The following is a 24,772-nucleotide window of genomic DNA, read 5'->3' on the forward strand; positions in this document are numbered from 1 at the left end:
GCCCCTGGCCCCCGGGGGAGGCGGGGATGAACCTGGAGCTCGTGGCGCTACGGTGCGGCGTGGAGGCTCCGGGGGCGCGCTACCGGACGCTGCCCTCGCCATGCCCGGCGTGCGGCCAGCCCTCCCGCGGCGCCTACTACGCCACCGTCCGCATCTCCCCCGGCGAGATGGAGTCCTACCACCGCTTCCTGGGGGCGTGTCGGGAGACCGAGGCCGCCGCCCAGAGAAGTACGTCCTCGCGATCTCTCCACCTCCATACCTTTTCTCCTTCGCTCCCTCGCTCCCCTGGCGTCGAGGCAGAGCGGTGGATCTTAGGCGGAGAGGAAGTCCGCGTTTGTGGTGTTGGCGGTGCGTTGAGTCGATGTGTTGAGTCACAGTGCGTGCGGACTCATCAAAGTGACGATGGTTTGAGTTGGCTCCATCCTCACAGAGCTGCTGAGGGTTTTGCCTCCTGGCACGGTCTGAAGAGTTTATTGTTCCACATTGTGTGTGTGTTTGTGTCAGACGTTTCACAGTTAAAACACAGAGGAATGCTTTTCTCGTCGGCGGCGAGGGGAAAATAGCAGTGATTGAGGGTGAAGAATCAGCTTCCTGAGCATGTTTAGTCTTGTTGTCTGACTATTTTTTTGATCTCACAGCTGTCGTTTTGTCCAGCTGTTTCTCCATTTAGGTACAGCTGTCCTGTTGTTTGACAGTCCGACGTTTTCCTCTGTTCAGATTGAGCTGTCTGTTTTGTCTGACTGGTGGTTGTTGTCTGACTGTTTCTGCTGTTGACACAGCTGTCTCGCTGTCTGATTGGTTTATGTCTGTGGAAAAAGGCGTGCTGGCTCAGCACCACACATGAATGATGTCAGAAAAGAATCTACCCAGGATCTGGGAATGGCAGTTCATGAAGGTCCCACAAACCACAGAGCTTGACTTTTTATAGTGGGGTAGAGTTTGTGTGTGTGTATGTTTGTGTGTGTGTGTGCCTGTGTGTGTGTGTGTGTGTGTGTGTGTGTGTGTGTGTGTGTGTATGTTTGTGTGTGTGTGTGTGTGTGTGTGTGTGTGTGTGTGTTTGCGTGTGTGTGTGTGTGCGTGTGTGCCTGTGTGTGTGTGTGTGTGTGAGTGTGTGTGTGTGTATGTTTGTGTGTGTGTGAGTGTGTGTGCCTGTGTGTTTGTGTGTGTGATTGTGTAGGTGTGTGTGTATGTTTGTGTGTGTGGGCGTCTTTGCGACGTGTGTGTTTGTGTTTGCAGATTTGCACTTTGCCCTTGACACGGGCGTTGGAGACAGGCGAGCTCTCTAATGATGTGTGATTATCCCTTAGAGAGGAATGTGTAGCATTAGTCAAGTCATCTCTCTACTCACTGGTCTGTCTGGAGCCTAGTCTCTCTCTACTGCACTCTGCTTATAGAAGTAGAACCGTTCGTATCTATAGAAGAACCCTCTGAAAAAAGGCTCCATTTAAAACCCATTTCAGGGCTGTAAGGTAACATAGAATAGAACCATATTCAGGTCAGAAATAACATTTTAGTAGCCTGATATCAGACAGAATGTCAGCTCGCTACACTCTTCAAGAATTGAGTGAATCTTCATGAGTGAATGAGTGAATCACTCAACTTCGGCGGAGTGGGCGGATTCGAACGTCTGGACCCAGGCTAACACTTTAGGGTCCCAAACAAACATTCACTGAAAAGAGTGTAGGATCCTAGAACAGGGTTAGGGTACTAGAATAGCCCACTCTTTCTCCTTTAAGGTTCTAGAATCAAATCCAACCCGGCCTAGAAAAAAAAAACTTTCTCTCCCCTTTAAAATGGCCTACCAGGAAATAAATATTATAAGTACTGTATGTTTAAACCATGGTTAAAAGCAGGAGATGTAGACTGAGTAACAGGTTGTATTTAAATGGTTTGTTAACAGTTGTTAGCGTATATTGTAGTGTTTTCTCTTTGTGGTCGTACCAGAACTCAATTGTCTTATTCTATTGTCTATAGAATCTTTTGGATTTGAACATATTTGAATCGTGTTTTTTTACTCCCTTGAATCTGTCCTCTTTCACACAGGGATGTTAGGAGAAAGCTCAAGGTGAAATATGTTATTTTTAGCGGCATGTATGTTCTAGGGTGTGTGTGTTCAGCGTGTGTGTGTGTGTGTGTGTGTGTGTGTGTGTGTGTGTGTGTGTTGGTACTCCAACCAGCAGCACCTGAGCAACATCACAGGCTCTACAGCTGGATCTCGTTTAGCAGACCATAGACCTCTAACACACCCAGACTCCCCAAGGCCTTGCTGACCCCTGACCCCGTAACCAGAACCCTCTGAACCCACTGACTCTGGTCTGGTCTGGTCTGGTCTGGTCTGGTCTGGGCTGGGCTGGTCTGGTCTGGGCTGGGCTGGGCTGGCATGGTCTGGTCTGGTCTGGTCTGGTCTGGTCTGGTCTGGTCTGGTCTGGTCTGGTCTGGTCTGGTCTGGTCTGGTCTGGTCTGGTCTGGTCTGGTCTGGTCTGGTCTGGCATGGTCTGGTCTGGTCCACCCCTCTTTTTTCCTCTTCTTGTTAACCTGTCTCTGGTGCGTCTGTCCAAACCCACAGGACTGTCCAGCTACCTGCTCCTGGAATGTGCTTTTGTTTACGTGCTACAGTAGAACACTGTAACTCCTCCAGCATCCATGCTGCTCTAGGCTAACTCATCTAACTACAACATAACCATGCCTGGGCATGACCACATGAGGCACATACAGGTCTGTGTGTGTGTGTGTGTGTGTGTGTATGCGTGTCCGGTATAATGACATTCATCATGTCGGCAGCCAGCAGGCCTTGTTATCAGCAGATGAACCCTCCTGTCTGAAGACATCCTCTGATTGTCTCGCACGCCCGGCCCAGGACTCCCTGTTCCCAGCTGTCAGTGGGAAACGTGTTCTTCTGGAGCATGTAGGGATTGGAACCCAAAAATAACTGCCATTTTGACTTCCTGTACTGAGGGGGGGGGGGGCTCAAATGTGTTTGTAGATTTGCTCATTTGTTGAGCGGGGGGGGGGCATTTACGGCCACTTACAGCAGGTCGGGCCAGTTAGCGCCGGGAATATTCCCTCTGAATATCTCACTCACAGCAACCAGGCCGGCCCACTTGAGGACCGGCCCATCGGGATTCGTCCCGAGCGTCCCGATGGCCAGTCCGCCATTGGCCAGAACCATATAAGAACCAGCAGTGAGATGATGATGACTGTAGGTTGTAACAGGGGCGTTTTGGTGAACCAGGCTAGAGGTCACATCTAGACCGGAGGGCATGACATGGCAGGCTTCAGCTCTCCATGCTTGCATAATCATTTTGGAACCACGGTTTGATACCAGGCAGCCACATGAACACGAAGACTGCTTCACCACGTCGGCTGAGTCGATGAAAGTGACAGTGGGCGATATTCCCCCGTGATTTAACTCGGTCGACCCCCTCAGTGATTTGGGGGTTGGAGGAGGGGGGGGGGGGCGGGGCTTGAGCTACCTCGCCAGAAGCACAACTCTCTTTTATGAGCTCCCCACCCCTGAGCTCCGCGGCTGGAGTATGGATGAGTCGCGGTTTCCCAGGCAACACCAGCCATTGTTCTGTGGGAGGGATGGGAACGGGAGCAAACGAAGTTAAGGTCACACGGCTTGGGAGCTGGGCTGTGTTTGTGTTTTCTGTTTCTCGATCTGAACGTGCGTCGTGGGGCGATAGTTTGTTATTCTGACTCCGGGGGGGTTTGGGAGGGAGAGAATCACTTATTGTTCTCTTGGTACGTCGTCTGTATGACTTCAGTGGCTACGCACTACACTACGCACCTACACGTTTTTGTGCGTGTGTGTATGCTCCTAGACATGGGTGTGCTGTGTGTGTGTGTGTGTGTGTGTGTGTGTGTGTGTGTGTGTGTGTGCGTGCAAATGTGTGTGTGTGCAAATGTGTATGTGTGTGTGTGTATGTGTGTGTCACAAACCATAGGTCAGTGGCAAAGAAGGGAGTCCACACATGAGTTTAAAGGGGTAACAAAAACATGAATAGGCCAATAGGCAGGCAGAGTGGGAGGCGTCACAGTGTGTGTGTGTGTGTGTGTGTGTGTCAGTGTGTGTGTGTGTATGTGTGTGTGTTGTAATCATGTGGTCCAGCCCTGGTGGTCTCGTCTGTCTGGAGGAGTCACATGCTCCTGGTTCTGAGAGTGTTGTAACCAGCCCCCTCAGTAATACTGAGTGTGTGTGTGTGTGTGTGTGTGTGTGTGTGTGTGTGTGTGTCTGTTTTGGTACATGCGTGTCTGTATGTGTATTTGTGTGTATATTTCTGTGTGTATGTATGTGTGTGTATGTATCTCTGCATGTGTGTGTGTGCATGGGTTTGTGTATTTCTGCATGTGTGTGTGTGTATTTCTGCATGCGTCTATGCGCGTGTGTGTGTATGTGTGTGTGTGTGTGTGTGTGTATCTGTGTGTGTATCTGTGTGTGTCTGTTTTGGTACATGCGTGTCTGTATGTGTATTTGTGTGTATATTTCTGTGTATGTATGTATGTGTGTGTGTGTGTATGTATTTCTGCATGTGTGTGTGTGCATGTGTTTGTGTATTTCTGCATGTGTGTGTGTGTATTTCTGCATGCGTCTGTGCGTGTGTGTGTATGTGTGAGTGAATGTGTGTGTGTGTGTGTGTGCTCCAGTGATACCTCGTGTTGGCCCCTCCTCCCCTCTGGCTGGTTAGTCAGATCAGGATCTATTTCAGGAGGGCAGAATCCGGTTAGCGAGGCGAGCGTCTGACCCCAGGGCTGAGCAGGTCAACTGACTGGGACATGATAGAGGGAGGGATGGAGGGGTGGAGGGATGGAGGGATGGAGGGGTGGAGGGGTGGATGGAGGGGTGGTGTAGTGTCTGGTGTGGAGGAAATAATGTTTCACTCCTCAAGCGGTTGTGTGTTCTGCTCTGTGTGCCCCGTGTATACGAGTGTGAATGTGTGTGTGTTTATTTGTGTGTATGTGTTTGTGTGCGTGTGAAAGAGCACAGTAACGACGTCATCAGCTTATTGATCGGCACGTCACTGCGCCCAAACCTATATGAGCTTCTAGTTACATAAGCCTTCAACACAAGCCCCTTTGTCTGTTTGTGAGGCTATGCGTGTGTGTGTGTGTGTGTCTGTGAGAGAGAGAGAGAGAGAGAGATTCATGGGGTAGGGACTTCAGAGAAAAGGACTATGTTTAGGTCTTGCTACTACAGTTTCACTTTATTTGTTACGGGAAATTATGATTATTTATTTGATTTGATTTCCCCCCCCCAAAAAATGTGATGTATATATTAGACTGATAGTGTTTAAGTTCTCTTGTACCTCCATCCAGGTCATGTCTAAGTTATGAACTATACTCTAAGTTATATTATGCACTAGCAGGTGTGGATGGGAGGACGTTATGGAAGGTTCTAGCAGGTGTGGATGGTAGGACGTTATGGAGGGTTCTAGCAGGTGTGGATGGGAGGACGTTATGGAAGGTTCTAGCAGGTGTGGAGAGTAGGACGTTATGGAGGGTTCTAGCAGGTGTGGATGGGAGGACGTTATGGAAGGTTCTAGCAGGTGTGGATGGGAGGACGTTATGGAAGGTTCTAGCAGGTGTGGAGGGTAGGACGTTATGGAAGGCAGGTGTGGAGGGTAGGACGTTATGGAAGGTTCTAGCAGGTGTGGAGGGTAGGAGGTTATGGAAGGTTCTAGCAGGTGTGGAGGGTAGGACGTTATGGAAGGTTCTAGCAGGTGTGGATGGGAGGACGTTATGGAAGGTTCTAGCAGGTGTGGAGGGGAGGAGGTTATGGAAGGTTCTAGCAGGTGTGGATGGGAGGACGTTATGGAAGGTTCTAGCAGGTGTGGAGGGTAGGACGTTATGGAAGGTTCTAGCAGGTGTGGAGGGTAGGACGTTATGGAAGGTTCTAGCAGGTGTGGAGGGTAGGACGTTATGGAAGGTTCTAGCAGGTGTGGAGGGTAAGACGTTATGGAAGGTTCTAGCAGGTGAGGATGGGAGGACGTTATGGAAGGTTCTAGCAGGTGTGTAGGGTAGGACGTTATGGAAGGTTCTAGCAGGTGTGGATGGGAGGACGTTATGGAAGGTTCTAGCAGGTGTGGAGGGTAGGACGTTATCGAAGGTTCTAGCAGGTGTGGAGGGTAGGACGTTATGGAAGGTTCTAGCAGGTGTGGAGGGTAGGACGTTATGGAAGGTTCTAGCAGGTGTGGAGGGTAGGACGTTATGGAAGGTTCTAGCAGGTGTGGAGGGTAGGACGTTATGGAAGGTTCTAGCAGGTGTGGAGGGTAGGACGTTATGGAAGGTTCTAGCAGGTGTGGATGGGAGGACGTTATGGAAGGTTCTAGCAGGTGTGGATGGGAGGACGTTATGGAAGGTTCTAGCAGGTGTGGAGGGTAGGACGTTATGGAAGGTTCTAGCAGGTGTGGATGGGAGGACGTTATGGAGGGTTCTAGCAGGTGTGGATGGGAGGACGTTATGGAAGGTTCTAGCAGGTGTGGATGGGAGGACGTTATGGAAGGTTCTAGCAGGTGTGGATGGGAGGACGTTATGGAAGGTTCTAGCAGGTGTGGAGGGTAGGACGTTATGGAAGGTTCTAGCAGGTGTGACGTTATGGAAGGTTCTAGCAGGTGTGGAGGGTAGGACGTTATGGAAGGTTCTAGCAGGTGTGGAGGGTAGGACGTTATGGAAGGTTCTAGCAGGTGTGGAGGGTAGGAGGTTATGGAAGGTTCTAGCAGGTGTGGATGGGAGGACGTTATGGAAGGTTCTAGCAGGTGTGGAGGGTAGGACGTTATGGAAGCTTCTAGCAGGTGTGGATGGGAGGACGTTATGGAAGGTTCTAGCAGGTGTGGAGGGTAGGACGTTATGGAAGGTTCTAGCAGGTGTGGAGGGTAGGACGTTATGGAAGGTTCTAGCAGGTGTGGAGGGTAGGACGTTATGGAAGGCAGGTGTGGAGGGTAGTACGTTATGGACGGTTCTAGCAGGTGTGGAGGGTAGGAGGTTATGGAAGGTTCTAGCAGGTGTGGAGGGTAGGAGGTTATGGAAGGTTCTAGCAGGTGTGGATGGGAGGACGTTATGGAAGGTTCTAGCAGGTGTGGAGGGTAGGACGTTATGGAGGGTTCTAGCAGGTGTGGATGGGAGGACGTTATGGAAGGTTCTAGCAGGTGTGGATGGGAGGACGTTATGGAAGGTTCTAGCAGGTGTGGAGGGTAGGACGTTATGGAGGGTTCTAGCAGGTGTGGAGGGTAGGACGTTATGGAAGGTTCTAGCAGGTGTGGATGGGAGGACGTTATGGAAGATTCTAGCAGGTGTGGATGGGAGGACGTTATGGAAGGTTCTAGCAGGTGTGGAGGGTAGGACGTTATGGAAGGTTCTAGCAGGTGTGGAGGGTAGGACGTTATGGAAGGTTCTAGCAGGTGTGGATGGGAGGACGTTATGGAGGGTTCTAGCAGGTGTGGATGGGAGGACGTTATGGAAGGTTCTAGCAGGTGTGGAGGGTAGGACGTTATGGAAGGTTCTAGCAGGTGTGGATGGGAGGACGTTATGGAAGGTTCTAGCAGGTGTGGAGGGTAGGACGTTATGGAAGGTTCTAGCAGGTGTAGAGGGTAGGAAGTTGTCCAGTGAGAAGCCAGTCCAGGGAACTGGACGGGCAGATTCAGATTCAACAAACGTTTCTCCAGATGGACCTCACAATGCCTTGTCCTTTCCTGAACCATTATAGTCCAAAATGAACAGAGCATGTTGAACTGTACATGTGTGTGTGTGTGTGTGTGTGTGTGTGTGTGTGTGCGTACCAGACTCTGTGTGTGTGTGTGTGTGTGTGTGTGTGTGTGTGTGTGTGTGTGTGTGTGTGTGTGTGTGTGTGTGTGTGTGTGAGTGAGTGAGTACAATAGGAAGGAACAGGTCTTATTTTACAGACAATGCCTCAGTGGCCACTAGCTACCGCTGTTTAGGAGACACTTCCTAAAGGACCATAAACACACTGTATTCCCAGGCAGCTGTGTGTGTGTGTGTGTGTGCGCGCGTGTGCGCGGTGCGTGTGTGTGTGTGTGTGCGTGCATGCTTGTGTGTATTCAGCCAGAGAATTAGAGGGGCAGACAGGGGGAGGAGGGAGTGTGTGATGAGAGGGTAGAGGGGTGGGTGACTACCACGTGACTCTAGATTGGAGAGACTCTGCAGAGTAGACAATAGAGAACACACACGCACGCACACACACACACACACACGCACACACACACACACACACACACACACACACACACACACACACACACACACACGTTCAATTTGCCTTCTTTGTACATGTACTGTACTGTTCTCAATGTACCTCCCTTCCTTTGCTTTTGAAGATAGAGTGATGAAAGTTGTGGGGCTGCCCCCAAACACACACACACACACACACAAACACACACACACACACTCTCAGCTGTGAGTCGCTGGTCCTCCCTCCTCCCTGCGTGCTGATTGGCTGGCTGGGTCCGGGGAGCGCGGCGTCTTGAGGGAGAGAGCAGAGCTGGAGCGGAGAGAAGCAGCTGGGGCTGGAAAAAATGACCAAAGACGCGAACGCATGAAAACACTCCACTGCCAGAACTCGATCTCAGCTGGGTGTGTGTGTCCGAGGGGGGGGAGAGCAGGAGTGTGTGTGTGTGTGTGTGTTGGTGTGTGTGGTTTCTCAGGAAGTTGCCACAGGAGAGGAGAAAGGAGTACAAAATGGTTGAGGAGCAGCTTCAGACTGACGTTGGTAGTTGGGTGCTTGATTCATCTTCCTGGGTTGGATTAGAGTAACTTTACACTTTGTTCTTAACTCCGTCTGGAGCCATGATGAGGAGAACCAAACCTGTCATAGGTAAGGAATTCTCTCTCTTCATCTCTCTCTCTCTCTCTCTCTCTCTCTCTCCCCATCACACTCTCTCTCTCTCTGTGTCTCTCTCCAGTGTCAGCATGGTTACTGTAGGGACCTTATGTTTACACACCAAACACACACACACACACGTTTGTTGTCATTCGTGCTGCCGTCTGGCTGGCTGTCCTGTTCTCTGACAGCGAGAAGACGTTTCCATGGTGCTCGATGTCCCAGCTGATCGTCCACTCTGTTGGACCGTCCTCATACAGTACGTCTTCTTAGAGCTGCTGGAAGGAACGGTCATTTCTGAAATCTGGTCTCTTCATCGCTTCATTGCCGAGACACACAGACATGTTTTGTTTTGTGGTTTTGTGTGGGAAAAGCTTGGGGGGGAGGGGGGGGGGTTGTACGACGATGACGACGGCGACTTAATGCTTCAGTTGTTGTGTGGTGTTGCTCTGGGTTGTTGTTTGTCGTTGTTCTGAGTTCTTAGCATGCAGTGTTGTTGTAGGTTGTTAGGCTAGGGGTGGAGTCGGGGGGGGGGGGCTTTGGTGGCTCAGAACCCAGACGACAACCAGGGATGTATGAAGATGTATCTCTCATTCACCTGAGATGAACGTAACATGAGCATAGGGGATGTAGACTGGCCTGTAGGGGATGTAGACTGGCCTGTAGGGGATGTAGACTGGCCTGTAGGGGATGTAGACTGGCCTGTAGGGGATGTAGACTGGCCTGTAGGGGATGTAGACTGGCCTGTAGGGGATGTAGACTGGCCTGTAGGGGATGTAGACTGGCCTGTAGGGGATGTAGACTGGCCTGTAGGGGATGTGGACTGGCCTGTAGGGGATGTGGACTGGCCTGTAGGGGATGTAGACTGGCCTGTAGGGGATGTAGGGGATGTAGACTGGCCTGTAGGGGATGTAGACTGGCCTGTAGGGGATGTAGACTGGCCTGTAGGGGATGTGGACTGGCCTGTAGGGGATGTAGGGGATGTAGACTGGCCTGTAGGGGATGTAGACTGGCCTGTAGGGGATGTGGACTGGCCTGTAGGGGATGTAGACTGGCCTGTAGGGGATTTAGGGGATGTAGACTGGCCTGTAGGGGATGTAGACTGGCCTGTAGGGGATGTAGGGGATGTAGACTGGCCTGTAGGGGATGTAGACTGGCCTGTAGGGGATGTGGACTGGCCTGTAGGGGATGTACTGTAGGGGATGTAGACTGGCCTGTAGGGGATGTAGACTGGCCTGTAGGGGATGTAGACTGGCCTGTAGGGGATGTGGACTGGCCTGTAGGGGATGTAGGGGATGTAGACTGGCCTGTAGGGGATGTAGACTGGCCTGTAGGGGATGTAGACTGGCCTGTAGGGGATGTAGACTGGCCTGTAGGGGATGTAGGGGATGTAGACTGGCCTGTAGGGGATGTGGACTGACCTGTAGGGGATGTAGGGGATGTAGACTGGCCTGTAGGGGATGTAGGGGATGTAGACTGGCCTGTAGGGGATGTAGACTGACCTGTAGGGGATGTGGACTGGCCTGTAGATCAGGAGTGTTTGATCCGTGGGTCTGTCTGAGCGGGCTGACAGTCAGAGTCTGGACTCCAGCTGGTGAACCCGAGGAGGAGGAACAGATGGAGGAGAGGGGGAGGTGAGGAGAGGGGTGAGGAGAGGAAGTAACAGGGGGTGAGGTGAGGTGATGGGGGAGGGGTGAGGGAGAAGGGGGAGGGAAACGGCAGGAGAGAAGAGAGGAGAGAGGAGGGGAGAGGAGAGAGGAAGGCGAGGCCAGGGATGAGGACGAGGGCTGATGGGAGGCCGCTAGCAGGTGAGGCGAGGACGGCCGAGAGCTACCCCCCTCTGTGTTGCCACGGCAACGCACTACGGAATGTGGGCACGGTGCCTGGCAGGGCCCCCCCCCGGCACAGAACTAGCGCTGAGAGGTACGACTCAAAATACAGTGGGGAGAGATTCGGGTGGACGGGCTACCATTGACAATATTGACGATAAGCATCGAGTCTATTATTCACAAGAATGAATGGAAATTCCAAGAACTTCAAAAAAAATACATTGAAACAAAAACAAAACATTTTTGGAGCAGTAGGCAGTGCGCTTGGCTGCTCACCAGCCGGTCACGGGTTCAAAACCCTGCCAAACGCTACAGTGTGATACAACTAAATGTGTGATGCGAGTTCATACATTTGATACGAGTTTATAGATTTGATTAGATCATTCTATTTTCCTGGAGGGCCCCCAAAAAGGATGGTCCTGAGCCTGTCGGCCCTGTGACTCACAGACGCCTGGCGCCGGTGAGCATGAGGATGATGTGTTCCAGGAGATGATGATGATGATGACCAGGAGATGATGATGATGATGACAGGGGGACAGAAGGAGAGGGGGAGTAATCGGTTTGTTTTTAAACCCTTTGTGGGTCTGTGTGACCTGTGGGAAATACAGATGGGTGACGAATGAAAGGAAAAAAACAGAACGGATGCGGATGCTTCATACAGGTGGACTGATGCTTCATACAGGTGGACTGATGCTTCATACAGGTGGACTGATGCTTCATACAGGTGGACTGATGCTTCATACAGGTGGACTGATGCTTCATACAGGTGGACTGATGCTTCATACAGGTGGACTGATGCTTCATACAGGTGGACTGATGCTTCATACAGGTGGACGGCATGATGTCGTTAAGCGACGGACTTCCTAATGTGATCTGTGGTGTATTAGAATACTGAGCAGTATTTTGAGCCCAGCTGACCTTGATTTTGGATCGAGATGGCAAGAGGAAACTAGAAATGGTGCTCGGTGAGCACAGACCTCCGCCCATGAATGCATTTCGTGGCTCTGTGTGCGTGCACGTGCGCGCGAGCAGGACATGTTTGGGATTGCTGCGTTCGTTAGGTCGAGCGCTTTATGGCAGTCTAAACCCCATGGATCTCTGACCTTCCCGTGTCGAGATATGGTCATTTCAACCCCCCCCCCTACAGGGGCGGCTGTAGCTCAGTTGGTAGAGCGGGTTGTTCAATGATCGAAGGGTCAGTGGTTCGAATCCCGGCTCCGACTGTCCACACGTCGAAGTGTCCTTGAGCAAGACACCTAACCCCAAATTGCTCCCAATGAGCAGGTTAGCACCTTGCATGGCAGCTACCGCCATGTGTGTGTGAATGGGTAAATGAGAGGCCATTGTAAAGCGCTTTGAGTGCCGCTAAGGTGGAAAACTCATTGACAATGAATGGGGGGAATTTTTCTCTCCTGTTAGCGCGGCTCGTGGACCCGCCCCGTGATTCGGATCCGCTCCAAAATGTATTGGGTTCTAGGTTGGCCCATGCTACACCCCTCCACTGCATTTCATGAAAATTGGTCTGGGAGCTTTTGTGATATACTGCTAACAAACCAATAAACCAATAAATAAATAAACACACGCCACTGAAAACATTACCTCTCACCCTGCGACGCTGTTGCTGGGGCAGAGGTACAGATCTAAGTGACTTTGAAAGAGGGCTCATTCATTATTGGGGCACAGTTGGCAGGAGCTTCACTCGCAAAGATTGCTCAACTAGATAGTGTTTCAATAGGAACAGTGACTAAAGTGACATCTGCATTTAGATCTACAGTATGGGAAAGTGAATAGGGTCGGAAACTGGTTGAAAGCTCACCTTCGATGACCGTGACGCTCGTGCATTAGTGTGATACGTAAAGAAAAACAAGACCAACTCTTCCTCATGTGACTGAGAATATCAATGCAGGACGTGGCCATGACTGTCATTAAAAGCGGTCTGTCAACAACTGCATAGAGGGATATTATGGTACTGTAGGGTTGCAGTGCATAAATCCCTTACAAAGATGAATGTACGTTTGAGAGTTCAGCAGTGATAAAAACCACAGGCACTGGTGTACAGAGATGTGGAAAAAAGTGTTATGGGCAGATGAGTTATCCTTCACCAAATTCCCCACAAGTGGACGAGTGGATGTGTGGAATATAACAAGAGATCGGTGGGCCTGAATGCTTGACCTCTACAGTGAAGGCTCTGTAAAGCTGTGGGGGGCGTTTTCCTGGATGGTTTGGGACCTCTTAGAGCAGGGGTCTCAAACTCAAATTGACTTGGGGCCACTGCTGGTATCGTCAACTCATAGGAGGGCCACTTAAATGTCAACTTCAAGAACTACTAACTATAAGAAAGTGCAATATTTCTGAAAATGTCATTTTTCATTTCCATAACTAGACTCACAAGTCAGTCTCTAAACATTGCAAGACTATTCCATAACTAACATTTTCATCATACAAATTCAAACTGGGTTCTATACATTTTAATATATTTTAACAGTTGGTGCAAATCTTTTTTCCTTACTTTTATTTTATCTTGAATAGCCTACATTTGTATTTATTCTGTTTTAGCTGCAAGATGCATCACTACTGTAAGCCTGCCCTGGACCTGTACTTGCATTTATTAAAGTTCAAGTTTGTTTCCATTTCTTACCAGATACTTGAATACATTTGTAGGCTACTTCTCTATTTCTTGCTAGACACTTATCTTGAAAGACTGAGACGTTAGCCCTCTCAGCTGTGTGGCTCGTTTTTTCCTCTCGTCTCCCTATGACACTGTTCTCCAAGGTTAGTAATGAATAGCTCTTGAAATATATTCCTTTAGAACGGCGACTTTGTTCTTGCACATCAGGCAGGTAGCATTTCCATTGAACTCCACAAAAATACTGCAATGTCAATCTTTCTTGAAACGGTATGTGTTCCTAACGTTAGTTAACCATGGAAACAGCCTCTCGGTGTCGAGCTGCATTCCGTTCATATGGTGCGTTCGTTTGTGGTCGAAGGTGGCAAGTCGCAAGTGGCAAAATACCTACCTCCGACCTGTGTGCATTCGAGCTATATACCATTATATCACAGTTACCTAGTTATATCTAGTGCATTCGAGCAACTGGGGGCTGAGAAACATATCCGAATTTGCGACGAGGAAGTGCGAGTTCATGCGGTGTTTTATTTAATAATTCCTAGTAGCAAGTCGCAATTTGCCACCTCCCAGTTATAAACGAATGCACCAATAGTTCATAGTCGCGTGCGGATTAATTGCACCTGTGACTGTATGCAGCATTCACCTCGCGCGCTGCGCACAATAACAGCATTTCGCCCCACGTTTGAGCGACTTGATTTTCGCATTGTAGGCCTGCCTGTCGGAGCCATGTACAATAAATTATTTTGCGGGTCGGATTACATTATATTTCTGACATGTCGCGGGCCGGATGGAGGGGTGGGGCGGGCCGGGAGTTTGAGTGATCCCTTATCCTATGATGAAACCTTTCTATTCTGATGTGAGTGGTCTCTTCCAGGATGACAATGTCCCCATCTGCAGGGCACATGGGGTCACTGAATGGTTTGATGAGTATGAAAATGATGTGAATCATATGCCATGGCCTTCGCAGTCACCAGATCTCAACCTAATTGAACACCTATGGGAGATTGGGACCGGCGTGTTAGATGGGTCTCTCCACAAAACATCACATTTTGGAAGAATGGTGTGTCATCTCTCCAGTAGACTTCTTGAGACTTGTAGACTTGAATCTAAGTGCATTGAAGTTGTTCTGGCAGCTTGTGGTGGCCCAACACCAGCACACTTTATGTTGGTTTTTCCTTTAATCTGTCACTTGTCTGTTTCTAAAATGTTCATACTGTAGTTGGCAGGATGTTAAAAAGTGCATTTCTTCATTTTGTGTGCAGGTGCATTGCCTATCTTCTCTCGAGACCCATGTCTGTCTATAGAGGTCTTTCTTGAAGTGGAAATGATAGCTCACTGAGTCTGTTCATAGTCAAGGGTTTTCTTCATTTGGATCAGTCACTGTGGTCAGGTGTACAGTATTCTCTGTTTACGGCCAAATACATAGCATTCCATTTTGTTCACATGTATCTCGGATTTTGCTCAGTTTGCTCTCTCTCTCTCTCCTTCTCTCTCTCACTCTCCCTCCCTCTCTCTCTTCCCCTCTCCCCCCACCCCTCTCCCTCCCTCTCTCTGTCAGGATGTGCAAGTATGTGTGTGCGTAGGCGTGTGTGTGTGTGTGTGTGTGTTTGTGAGTGTGTGTGTGTGTGAGTGTGTGTGTGTGTGTGTGGCCACAGTCATTCAGTGCTGTATCAGAGGCTAGGAGTGTGTGTGTGTGTGTGTGTGTGCGTGGGGGGGGGGGTAAGATCACATCATCCTTCCTCTCAACAACACATTGCGCAAGGTGTGTTTGTGTGTGTGTGTGTGTGTGTGTGTGTCTGGAGGGGTATAGTTGTGTTTTAAGGGGCCTTGGACATGTGTAAGTGAGTTAATATTCTGAGACCAAGCCCTGTTTTTCCCATGATTTGGCCTTGATAATGTTGCCCTCATCTAACACAACAAATCAAAACAAAACTATGAACCACGTCTCTATGGAGACCGGGAAGAGAGATGTGGTTCATCATGACCGTCTTCAAACAACATGTTCTGTTTACGGACAAATATAAACACCAACAGCATCTACACACACTGGTACAGCCTAGCAGAAAACAATACACACAGTACATCTATCCATCATGGCACTGTCTACGTCAAGAAGAAAATGTGTTTATGTGTGTGTACGCGTGTGTGTGTGTGCGCGCGTGTGTGTAACATAGGTAAAACGTGATACTGAGCCATTCCACACAAGCGCCACTACACGTCTATTAGACTTGTAGCCGTGATACCCTGTTGTTGGTGTGTGTGTGTGTGTGTGTGTGTGTGTGTGTGTGTGCGCAGGTCTCTGTGCTATCTATAGTGCTGGCTACAGGAGGCTCTTCAGGCAGCGTGGACCCTTGGTAATGAAGTGCACTCAGTGTCAGATGTGCTCTTTTATTCCAGACACAGAAGAAGGCTTGTTCAGCCCGCATGGCTGCCCCTGCGACGCCGGCAGGGTGACCCCACAAACCATTTAATAAGGGCATGATGGAATGGAACTTAATCAAGCTGCTCCCTCCACACACACACACACAGGCACACACACACATACGTGCACCACACACATACACACACTCCATAATGGTGCTTGAGCCTTAGGATCAGCACAATGAAAGAGTGATCTGTGTGAAAGGACGACAGGATGGAGGGAGAGATGGAGGGAGAGATGGGGGAGGGGGGGCAGGATTTCTCGGAATGGTATTCTAACAAAAGGGGAGACCCCGCGGATCGACCCAGCGGAGCGACCCAGCGGAGCGGCATTCATGGCTGAAGGTCTTGACTGTGTGGAGGTCAGATGCCCTCTGCAAGTACTGCATTCGACACGCTTGACCACAACATATTACTAGGCCGACTGGAAAACTGGCTGGGAATTTCTGGCACAGTGCTAGAATAGTTTGAATCCTACTTGAAGGACAGGGACTACTTTGTGTCTATAGGCAATTACAAATCTGAGCAGAAAAAAATGACCTGTGGAGTTCCCCAAGGCTCCATTCTGGGGTCTCTTCTGTTCAACATTTACATGCTCCCACTAACTCAAATTATGGAAAACAACTAAATATGCTACCATAGCTATGCAGACGACACACCAATTTATATTACCAGGGAACTATAATCCAATACAAGTGCTGAGTAAGTGCATTGAACAAATAAACGATTGGATGTGCCAGAACTTTCTTCAACTAAACAAAAATAAAACTGAAGTAATTGTCTTTGGAGCCAAAGAAGAACGATTAAAAGTCAGCGCTCAGCTCCAATCAGTAATGCCAAAAAACACAAACAAAGCCAGAAATCTTGGTGTAGTCATGGACTCAGACCTGAATTTCAACAGTCACATTAGACAAAATAGACAATTACAAAGTCAGCCTACTATCACCTGAACAATATATCAAGGATTAAAGGATTTATGTCTCAGCAGGATCTGGAAAAACTTGTCCATGCGTTTATCTTCAGTAGACTCTACTACTGTAACGGTGTGTTTATAGGTCTCTCAAAAAAATCGATCACAGACAGCTGCAACTAATTCAGAACGCTGCTGCTCGAGTCCTCACTAAGACCAAGAAAGTGGATCACATCCACTCCAGTTCTGAGGTCCTTACACTGTCTGTCAAAGAATTGACTTTAAAATACTGCTGTTGGTTTATAAAGTACTGAATGATTTAGGGCCAAAATATATTTCTGATCTGCTGCTACGTTATGAACCATCCAGACCTCTCAGGTCTTTTGGCACAGGCCTGCTTTCTGTCCCCAGAGTTAAAACAAAACATGGAGAAGCAGCGTTCAGTTTTTATGCTCTACATATCTGGAACAAACTTCCAGAAAACTGCAGGTCTGCTGCAACTCTCAGTTCTTTTAAATCAAGACTGAAGACTTCTCTTTGCCGCTGCTTTTTATTAAATCAAATAATTATTTATTCATACACTGCACTGTAACTTTTATTCCTGTTTTTTATTTTTCCTGCATTTTGTTTTAAATGTTTTTTGCATTTCGTTTTATATTACCTTTTATGTGTTGCGCTTTGTCTTGATGCTTTTAATGTCTCATGTAAAGCACTTTGAATTGTCTTGTTGCTAAAATGTGCTATACAAATAAACTTGCCTTGCCTGGCCTTACCTTGCCTTACTGTGTCATGGCCTGGTGTGTCCATATACAGTATCTAGAACTAGATAATAGACATGGAGATTAGCGCCAGAGTGAATGGAATATATTGTCTGGTTGGCTCTATGTTACAGTGGGCTTTGAAATGAAGGATGCTGCTGTCAGGGGGGCTGCGCCCGGCCTGGTTCTTCACACTTCGTCTTTCAGCTGTGGTTGTTTTTCTCAGGCTGTCACTTGACGTTCTCCCCTGATCCGTCCGTCCGTCCGCCTGTCGACCTACGCGTATGTGTGTGCATTAGTAACTGACACTGTCTCTCCCTCCTCTCCCCTCTCCAGATGAGATCATGCAGCAGGATATCCGGCCGCTGCTGGCCGTCGACATCATCGAACAGCTGCACCGCCAGTTCGCCCTGCTCTCAGGTAGGCAACCATCTGCTCACTCCCCCTGATAACTGACCCCTCCCTCTGATAACTGACCACTCCCCCTGGTAACTGACCCCTCCCTCTGACCACTCCCCCTGGTATTTGACCATTCCATCTGGTAACTGACCACTCCCTCTGGTATTTGACCACTCCCCCTGGTAATTGACCACTCCCCCTGGTAACTGACCATTGTCACTGCCCCCGTAGCACTAACTAGCTAACTAGCACTAGCGCAAATTAGCCAACTAGCACTAGTGCTAGCTAGCCAACTAGCACTAGCGCTGACTAGCTAACTAGTGCCGAGTCCATGATACGTCACACTCTCTCCTCAAATTCAGCATCTGTTCTCTCCTTGGTAGGCCACCTAACCTGAGAGATTTATTCATACCGACAGACATAATGTTCTTCAGATGCGCTTCAGACCTGCGTCCTCGCTGCAAACACACCTTAAGCGGCCAAGGTTAAGGGTTTAAGACATGTGGTTGGGTCCTAGACCAGCTGAACGGTGTCTGGAGGCAGCTGAAGTCCAGACAGATGGTCCTCTGCCCTCCACTCTGAGTCATGCGGGGAAGATGGATGTCAGAAGGATGCGACTGACGGAAGGACTAAACAATGTATCAGTGGTGCCATACCATTGTTCCGACATCCCATTAGTCCGATGTCTCACTAGTCCGAAACATCCCATTGTCGGTCGGACTCTTGAGCCGTCGGAACAATGGGATGTCTGACGATCGGTGAACAAGTTTCGGACTAGTGAGACGACGGAACAATGGTATGTCGGGACAGTGGGCAGTCCCCTTATCAGTAAGCCAGGAGATGAGGATACACACTAATTTAGTCCTGTAAACAAATGCACATTACATTACAGTCATTTAGCACTTACAATACTTGCATTTAATATAGTGTGCTACTACACAAGTGCATCTCCCCTCTAAACAAGTGACTAAGAGCAAAATCTTAAAAGAGTAAAAAAGAGTAGGAAAATATTTATACAATAGGTGCTTAAGAGGGAGGATTGTGGTAGTACTTCTTGAAGAGGTGAGTTTTCAGCCTGCGGTGAAAGATGGGCAGTGACTCTGTCCTGATGTCAGTGGGCAGCTCATTCCACCACTGCGGGGCCAGGACAGAGAAGAGCCGTGACCGTGTCAATTGACCGCAGGGGCGTCGGAGTAACAGGGCAATAAATCGCCCCGAGGTAGCAGAGTGTAGAGGTCGGGGAGGGGTGGGGGTGGGGGGGGGGGGGTTATAGGTTTTGACCATGGCCTGGGGGGAGGAAGCTGTTCCTTTCATTGCCCTGTAGGCTAGTAGTAGCGTTTTAAACTGGATGTGAGCCTCTACAGGGAGCCAGTGTAGGGAACGGAGAAGGGAAGTTTTTGGGGAGAACTTGGGGGGGTTGAACACCAGGCAAGCTGCAGCTTTCTGGACAAATTCCAGAGGTTTAATGGCTGATGCCCCCAGCAAGGACGGAGTTGCAGTAGTCCAGGCGGGAGATGACCAGGGCCTGGATGGGCACCTGCACCGGTTCGTCAGTGAGGAAAGGGCGAATCCTCCTGATGTTGTAGAGCAGGAATCAGCAAGAGTGTGTGACGGATGTGATATGTGCCAAGAACAACAGTTGGTCATCCAGGGTCACACCCAAATTTCTCACAGTCCAAGTTGGCGTCCCCACTGAGTCGTCAATGGAGATGGCCAGGTCGCGGTGCGGGCGGCCCTTCCCCGGGAGGAACAGCAAGGTTGTCAAGGCTGAACTTTAGTTTGAGGTGGTGTGTCGCACAACAATCGCCTACCAAACAATGGTTGATTGTTAGACCCAGGATGCCCTCAGATAGGATGATAAGATGGCTTGTTATGATAGTATTTTACAGCAGAGAACATGAGTGGTTTGTTTTTATTTAGCTGCCTGGTGGGAAGGGGAAATGGAGCAGAGCTTTGTACGGCTGGATTACTTCCTCTTCCAGTCAACACTGAGCTGTTTCACTAGCTCTTTATCAGCTGAGGCTCTTTCCCGTTGTTGACGTGATACTGGGCATGACACATTATCCACTTATGTGTGTGTGTGTACTATGTGTGTGTGTGGGGGGGGGGTGTTTGACTCCAGCCCTTAAAGCACCTTGATTGATCGTTGTGTCACTAATCGCCTCCCGTCGTAGCCATGACAACGGCAGCCGTCATCACATTACAGCGTTTCCTGGCCGCCTGCGGATGGACAGTGACGGGGGTCTCGTCCGCTCGTTCTCATGTTGACTGTCTCAGTCTACAACGCCGGGATGTGAGAGAAGGAAGAACAGGCTCGTGTCTTCTGTCAACCATGTCATTCTATTCAACCACATACTGTGGATAAACACGATGCTGGTGTTACAGTACCTTCATAAATGGTAAATGGACTGCACTTATATCCATTCATCCTCTCATTCACCCTTTCACACACACATTCACGCACCAATGGCGGCAGCTGCCATGCAAGGTGCTAGCCAGCTCATTGGGAGCAATTTGGGGTTCAGCGTCTTGCCCAGGGACACTTTGACATGTGGACCGGAGGCCGGATTTGAACCGCCAACCCTGCGATCATTGGACGACCCGCTCTACCTCCTGAGCCACAGCCCCCCGGCTACATACAGACAACACGCTTTCTGGTTGCTTTATGAAATAGTTTTCAAGCTGCTGTATCACTAGCAATGTTGTTAGTTACCATTAAATCTGTAATATGTAAGGGACCAGAAAAAGAATTACTGGCCTCAATGCTGCTTCCTTTAGTGAATGTTTATGCCACTTTATCACAATAAATACACAAAACCCTCAATTCAATCATATGGCCATCATCCCCAAGAATCATCCCTGGCCCTGGAGGAAGCATGGTGATCTCTCGGCAGGAGGAACAAGGACAGAAGCTGTTGCAGGGGCCTGAGGAGGGAGAATAAATAACAGAGGGCATTGAGGGTATTTACTGAGTGGGCGTGGCCTATGGCTCCGAGGGATTGTTGTCATTCCTTCTTGGTCATGCCGCAACCACCGAGGAACTCTCCTCACATGTCCCTCCCTCCCTCTCTCTCTCTCTCTCTCTCTCTCTCCATCTATCTCTCACACCTCTCTCTCTCACACTCTCTTGCCTGTATTTTCTCTTTCTCTCTCTCTGCTTCTCGCATTCACATCTGTCATTTCTCTCTTTCTCTCTCTGCTCTCATTTTTCTCACACATCTCTCCCGCACGTCTTTTTCGTCTCTCCTCTCTCTCGGCTCTCTCTCTCTCCTCTCTCTCTACATCTGTCTATCCTACCTCTCTCTCTCTCTTCTCCCTCACGCGTCTATCCCAGTCTACTCTCTGTCCTGTGTCTTGTCTCTCTCTCTCTCTCCCTGACAGATTCTCGCCTCAGCCCCCAAACTCTCTCGCCCCCAAAACCTCCGTGTCAGCGAGACGGAAGTTATGTAACTTTTTCCCAGGAAAGAGGAGACCTCCACCAGCCCCAGGCCCGGGGCTCATCCCCCCTACGTCTCTCCCAGGATTGTTTACGTACGCCTTCGACGTTGGCTTTCCAATCTCATATTCCCGGTCGTCATATTGTGACGCCAGTCTTCCCAGATCAGGTCTCGATGGGCAGGTGGAGCAGCGTTATCTTGGCCCCGCCTACAGAACTATCAGTCCTTCTCGACTTACTTACTTAAAGTCGCACCGAAATGAAAAAAGCATTCTGTCCCATTTTGGTTCACATAATTGGTCGTAGTGTTCACCTATTCAACGATGTATGCCAAAAAACTTACAAAATTCTACATTTGTTGTAATCTCATAACAAAGTATATAATTTCTTACTTCCTGGAAAACGGTAGGTCACATGCAATGACGACAACAGGTACCTTAGATTTTAGGCCAATAATCTCACGACATCCACCCGTCAATCAACGCTATCCTTCTATCGAATCTGTCTAAAGTTCTTAAAACCCGTCCACTTGTCAATGTTCCAATCAAATTCCTCTAAACATATGTCCCACCCTCATTGCTTGTTTGTGTCGGAAATACGTCAAACTACTGAAGTTAGTTGATCTCAAACGTCCGTTTCAGTGCGACTTTAAGCCTGTGACTCCTCAGAGGAGCATATAGGCCATCGACGAATGTCTCCCGTCTCACTCGGTCGGGGCGTGTTTTTCGAGGTCTCCCCAGCTACTCCCGACCACACACATCTCTGGCCGGACACCCCTCCTCCAACTGTTCCCAGAGCGGCCTCTTCTCCTCTTGCCCCGGGGGGAGGGTTCCACTCTAGGGCTTGTCGGGTGACGTTGGTGGCTGGTTTCCTGAGGGTGTGTCCTATTCATCTCCTCTTTCTTCTTAGGATCTGTAGGTCAGCGGGGTCATGTCCAGTTCTCTCCCACAGGCCCACGTTCCTGACTTTGGGTCCCTCCGGCGGATGTTGATGATTGTTTGTAGTCTGGATGTAGTTTGTTTGGTCGACCTCCATGTTTCCGATCTGTACGGGGTCAATCCTTCACCTGTTATATAGAGAAGTCTCGTAGGGGGCTGTATCTGGACAGAGCTCATGTTAGACAAACTGTACGAGCTGTGACAGGTCTAGATTTGTGAGGAGGTTGTGACGGGCCTAGATTTTTTACAGGCCCAATGTGCGCCAAGGTCTCCCTGAGGTCAAGGTCTGGATACAAGACGAAAGTACAAGCTGGGACGCACCCAGGAACAAACTCTGCAAAGTTGCACACTCCAAATTTGCTCTCATACATTGATGGAAAACAGTTTTCAGCGTGTAGTGCCTTGTTCTATTAGATGTGTGGAGGAAAAAAAGAGTGTGAGACTTAATTGACATTCACTATTTCATATTTATGTCTATGAGACACAGGCCTATGCTGTCTTGGGTGGCGGATGTGTGTCTTCCCTGTGTGATGAATAAAGAAGTTTTGTTTGTTGTTAAAAGATAAGGAGCTTACAACCTCCCCTGTCGTGACAGATGTGGTCTGTGTGTGACGGGAGTCTGTATCTTTGACAGGCCCCCTGTGGTGTGTAGAGGCTCATTAATCAGCGGGTGATTGGTCGTGTCTGGCATCTCCACCATCAGCGTGGTGGTGATGGTTATGTCCTGTGAGGTGACAGCAGGTGGGAGGGCTCAGGAAATGAGACAACATGCTGCTTTTGGCATGCTCTGCTGTGTGCATGCGTCTATTCCTGTGTGCGGAGGGGTGTGTGTGTGTGTGCGTGTGTGTGTGTATCTGTGTGTGTGTGTGTGTGTGTGTGTACGGCACGCCTATTGACAGGAGCTAGGGTGTCTCACCTCTGAAATCAAAGAGCGTGTTTCCTGACCAGCTGCTCCAGAATGTCAGTTATGTGTCCAGGAGAGAGAGGAGGAGAGAGGAAGAGTAGGAGAGAGAGGAGGAGAGAGGAAGAGTAGGAGAGAGAGGAAGAGTAGGAGAGAGAGAGGAGGAGAGAGGAAGAGTAGGAGAGAGAGAGGAGAGAGGAAGAGTAGGAGAGAGAGGAGGAGAGAGGAAGAGTAGGAGAGAAAGGAGGAGAGAGGAAGAGTAGGAGAGAGAGAGAGGAGAGAGGAAGAGGAGGAGAGAGAGGAGGAGAGAGGAAGAGTAGGAGAGAGAGGGGGAGAGAGAGAAAAGGAGAGAGAGAAGGAGCGAGCGAGAGGAGCAAGAGCGAAAGAGATAAAGAATCAATGGTAAATGAGAGCCCCTCTGTGTGTGTGTGTGTGTGTGTGTGTGTGTGTGTGTGTGTGTGTGTGTGTGTGTGTGTGTGTGTGTGTGTGTGTGTGTGTGCGTGTGCAGGCTGCAGGTCCTGGTGAGAGATGAGGGGAGGCAGGTCTATAATCACGTCTGCCTCCCTGTCTGCTGTCTTGCTGACAGATCAAACACTGGGGATTTCCTGCTCATTCATAATTACATTACATTACATTACAGTACATTATATTAGTCATTTAGCAGACTTTTATCCAAAGCGACTTACAATAATTGCATTTAACATAGGCATCAGTGTACTACTACTATAATCTACCGGCTCCCAATCTTAGCCCCAATACTCCCCAACAGTCCAGCACTCCAATCAGTGCAGGTCGAAGGCTGGAAGAAGAAATACAATGACAACAACATCTAAGAGACCATCCCGGACTGCACTGCTGACATTCTGTGACACAACGCTGCCACCTGTAGCATGTTCTAGGGTTAGAACTATGACTTTGACCGGTATCATTTATAATTATACCGCGGCAATCACAAATATGAAGGAAAATGGATTTAATACATTAATTCAACTCATACTGTATATGGGGCACCACCCTGTTCTGTACAGGGAAACAGATAACCTTTATCAATAGTCTAATTTATCTATCAGGAGGAGGTCTTGATTCAATCAAGTGACCTAAAGATCATGTGATGACACTCGGACGTGATCAAAAATTAATAATATTTATTGAAGTTATACTAATCAATTATCAAAATAATATTATAATACAATTCAATAATAAATGGAAAAACACATGTGGCAATATGAAAACAGCAGAAATTAAAAGAATGATGTCATAGATTATCATAGCCTATTCTAAATCCTCTAAGCTTAAACAACACTTGGCATCACACCACATCAAAAGAGAATGCTGGATGCAACCTTACAAGTGGTGTGGAAGCGCGTTGTCCTGAGGTGTTGTCTGGCTCGACAAAGGGAAGAGGACTGATGGTCACTTGGTCCGATGCAGGGGCAGCAAGCCTGCGCTCCCGTTGAAACAGTGATGGTAGTGTTGCGCGAACATGGCACGGGCGGTGAGAATCGCCGAACATGGCGGTGCGGCGGCCAGTATTCGCAGCACGGCGACATTCGCAAAAGTTAAATTTTTTGGGAACCAAGAACATGTCTGGCATTCGAATTACAGTCAAGGGAACCCAGAATGTGTGTGAGAGTCTCCAGACCCTTTGTATTCAGTAATGAGATGCAGAGAAAACAGGGAGACAGGGTGTATAATAATATGCTGTCAGGAGGGAGAGAGGG

General features: G+C 49.0%; 1 protein-coding gene across 1 annotated transcript in view; it reads left to right on the forward strand.

The window, feature by feature from the left end:
• Positions 1-24,772, forward strand: part of mcf2l2 (MCF.2 cell line derived transforming sequence-like 2) — a gene marked incomplete at both ends in the record, with an annotated part of 89,139 nt that overhangs the window by 11,500 nt on the left and 52,867 nt on the right. The window contains one exon of the mRNA XM_084436220.1: positions 17,714-17,797. Coding sequence (XP_084292346.1) covers positions 17,714-17,797 — 84 coding nt within the window. The remainder of the gene's footprint in view (positions 1-17,713; positions 17,798-24,772) is intronic.

This window comes from Borostomias antarcticus (assembly GCF_949987555.1).
Source record: "Borostomias antarcticus genome assembly, chromosome: 3".
Taxonomy (NCBI): Eukaryota; Metazoa; Chordata; class Actinopteri; order Stomiiformes; family Stomiidae; genus Borostomias; species Borostomias antarcticus.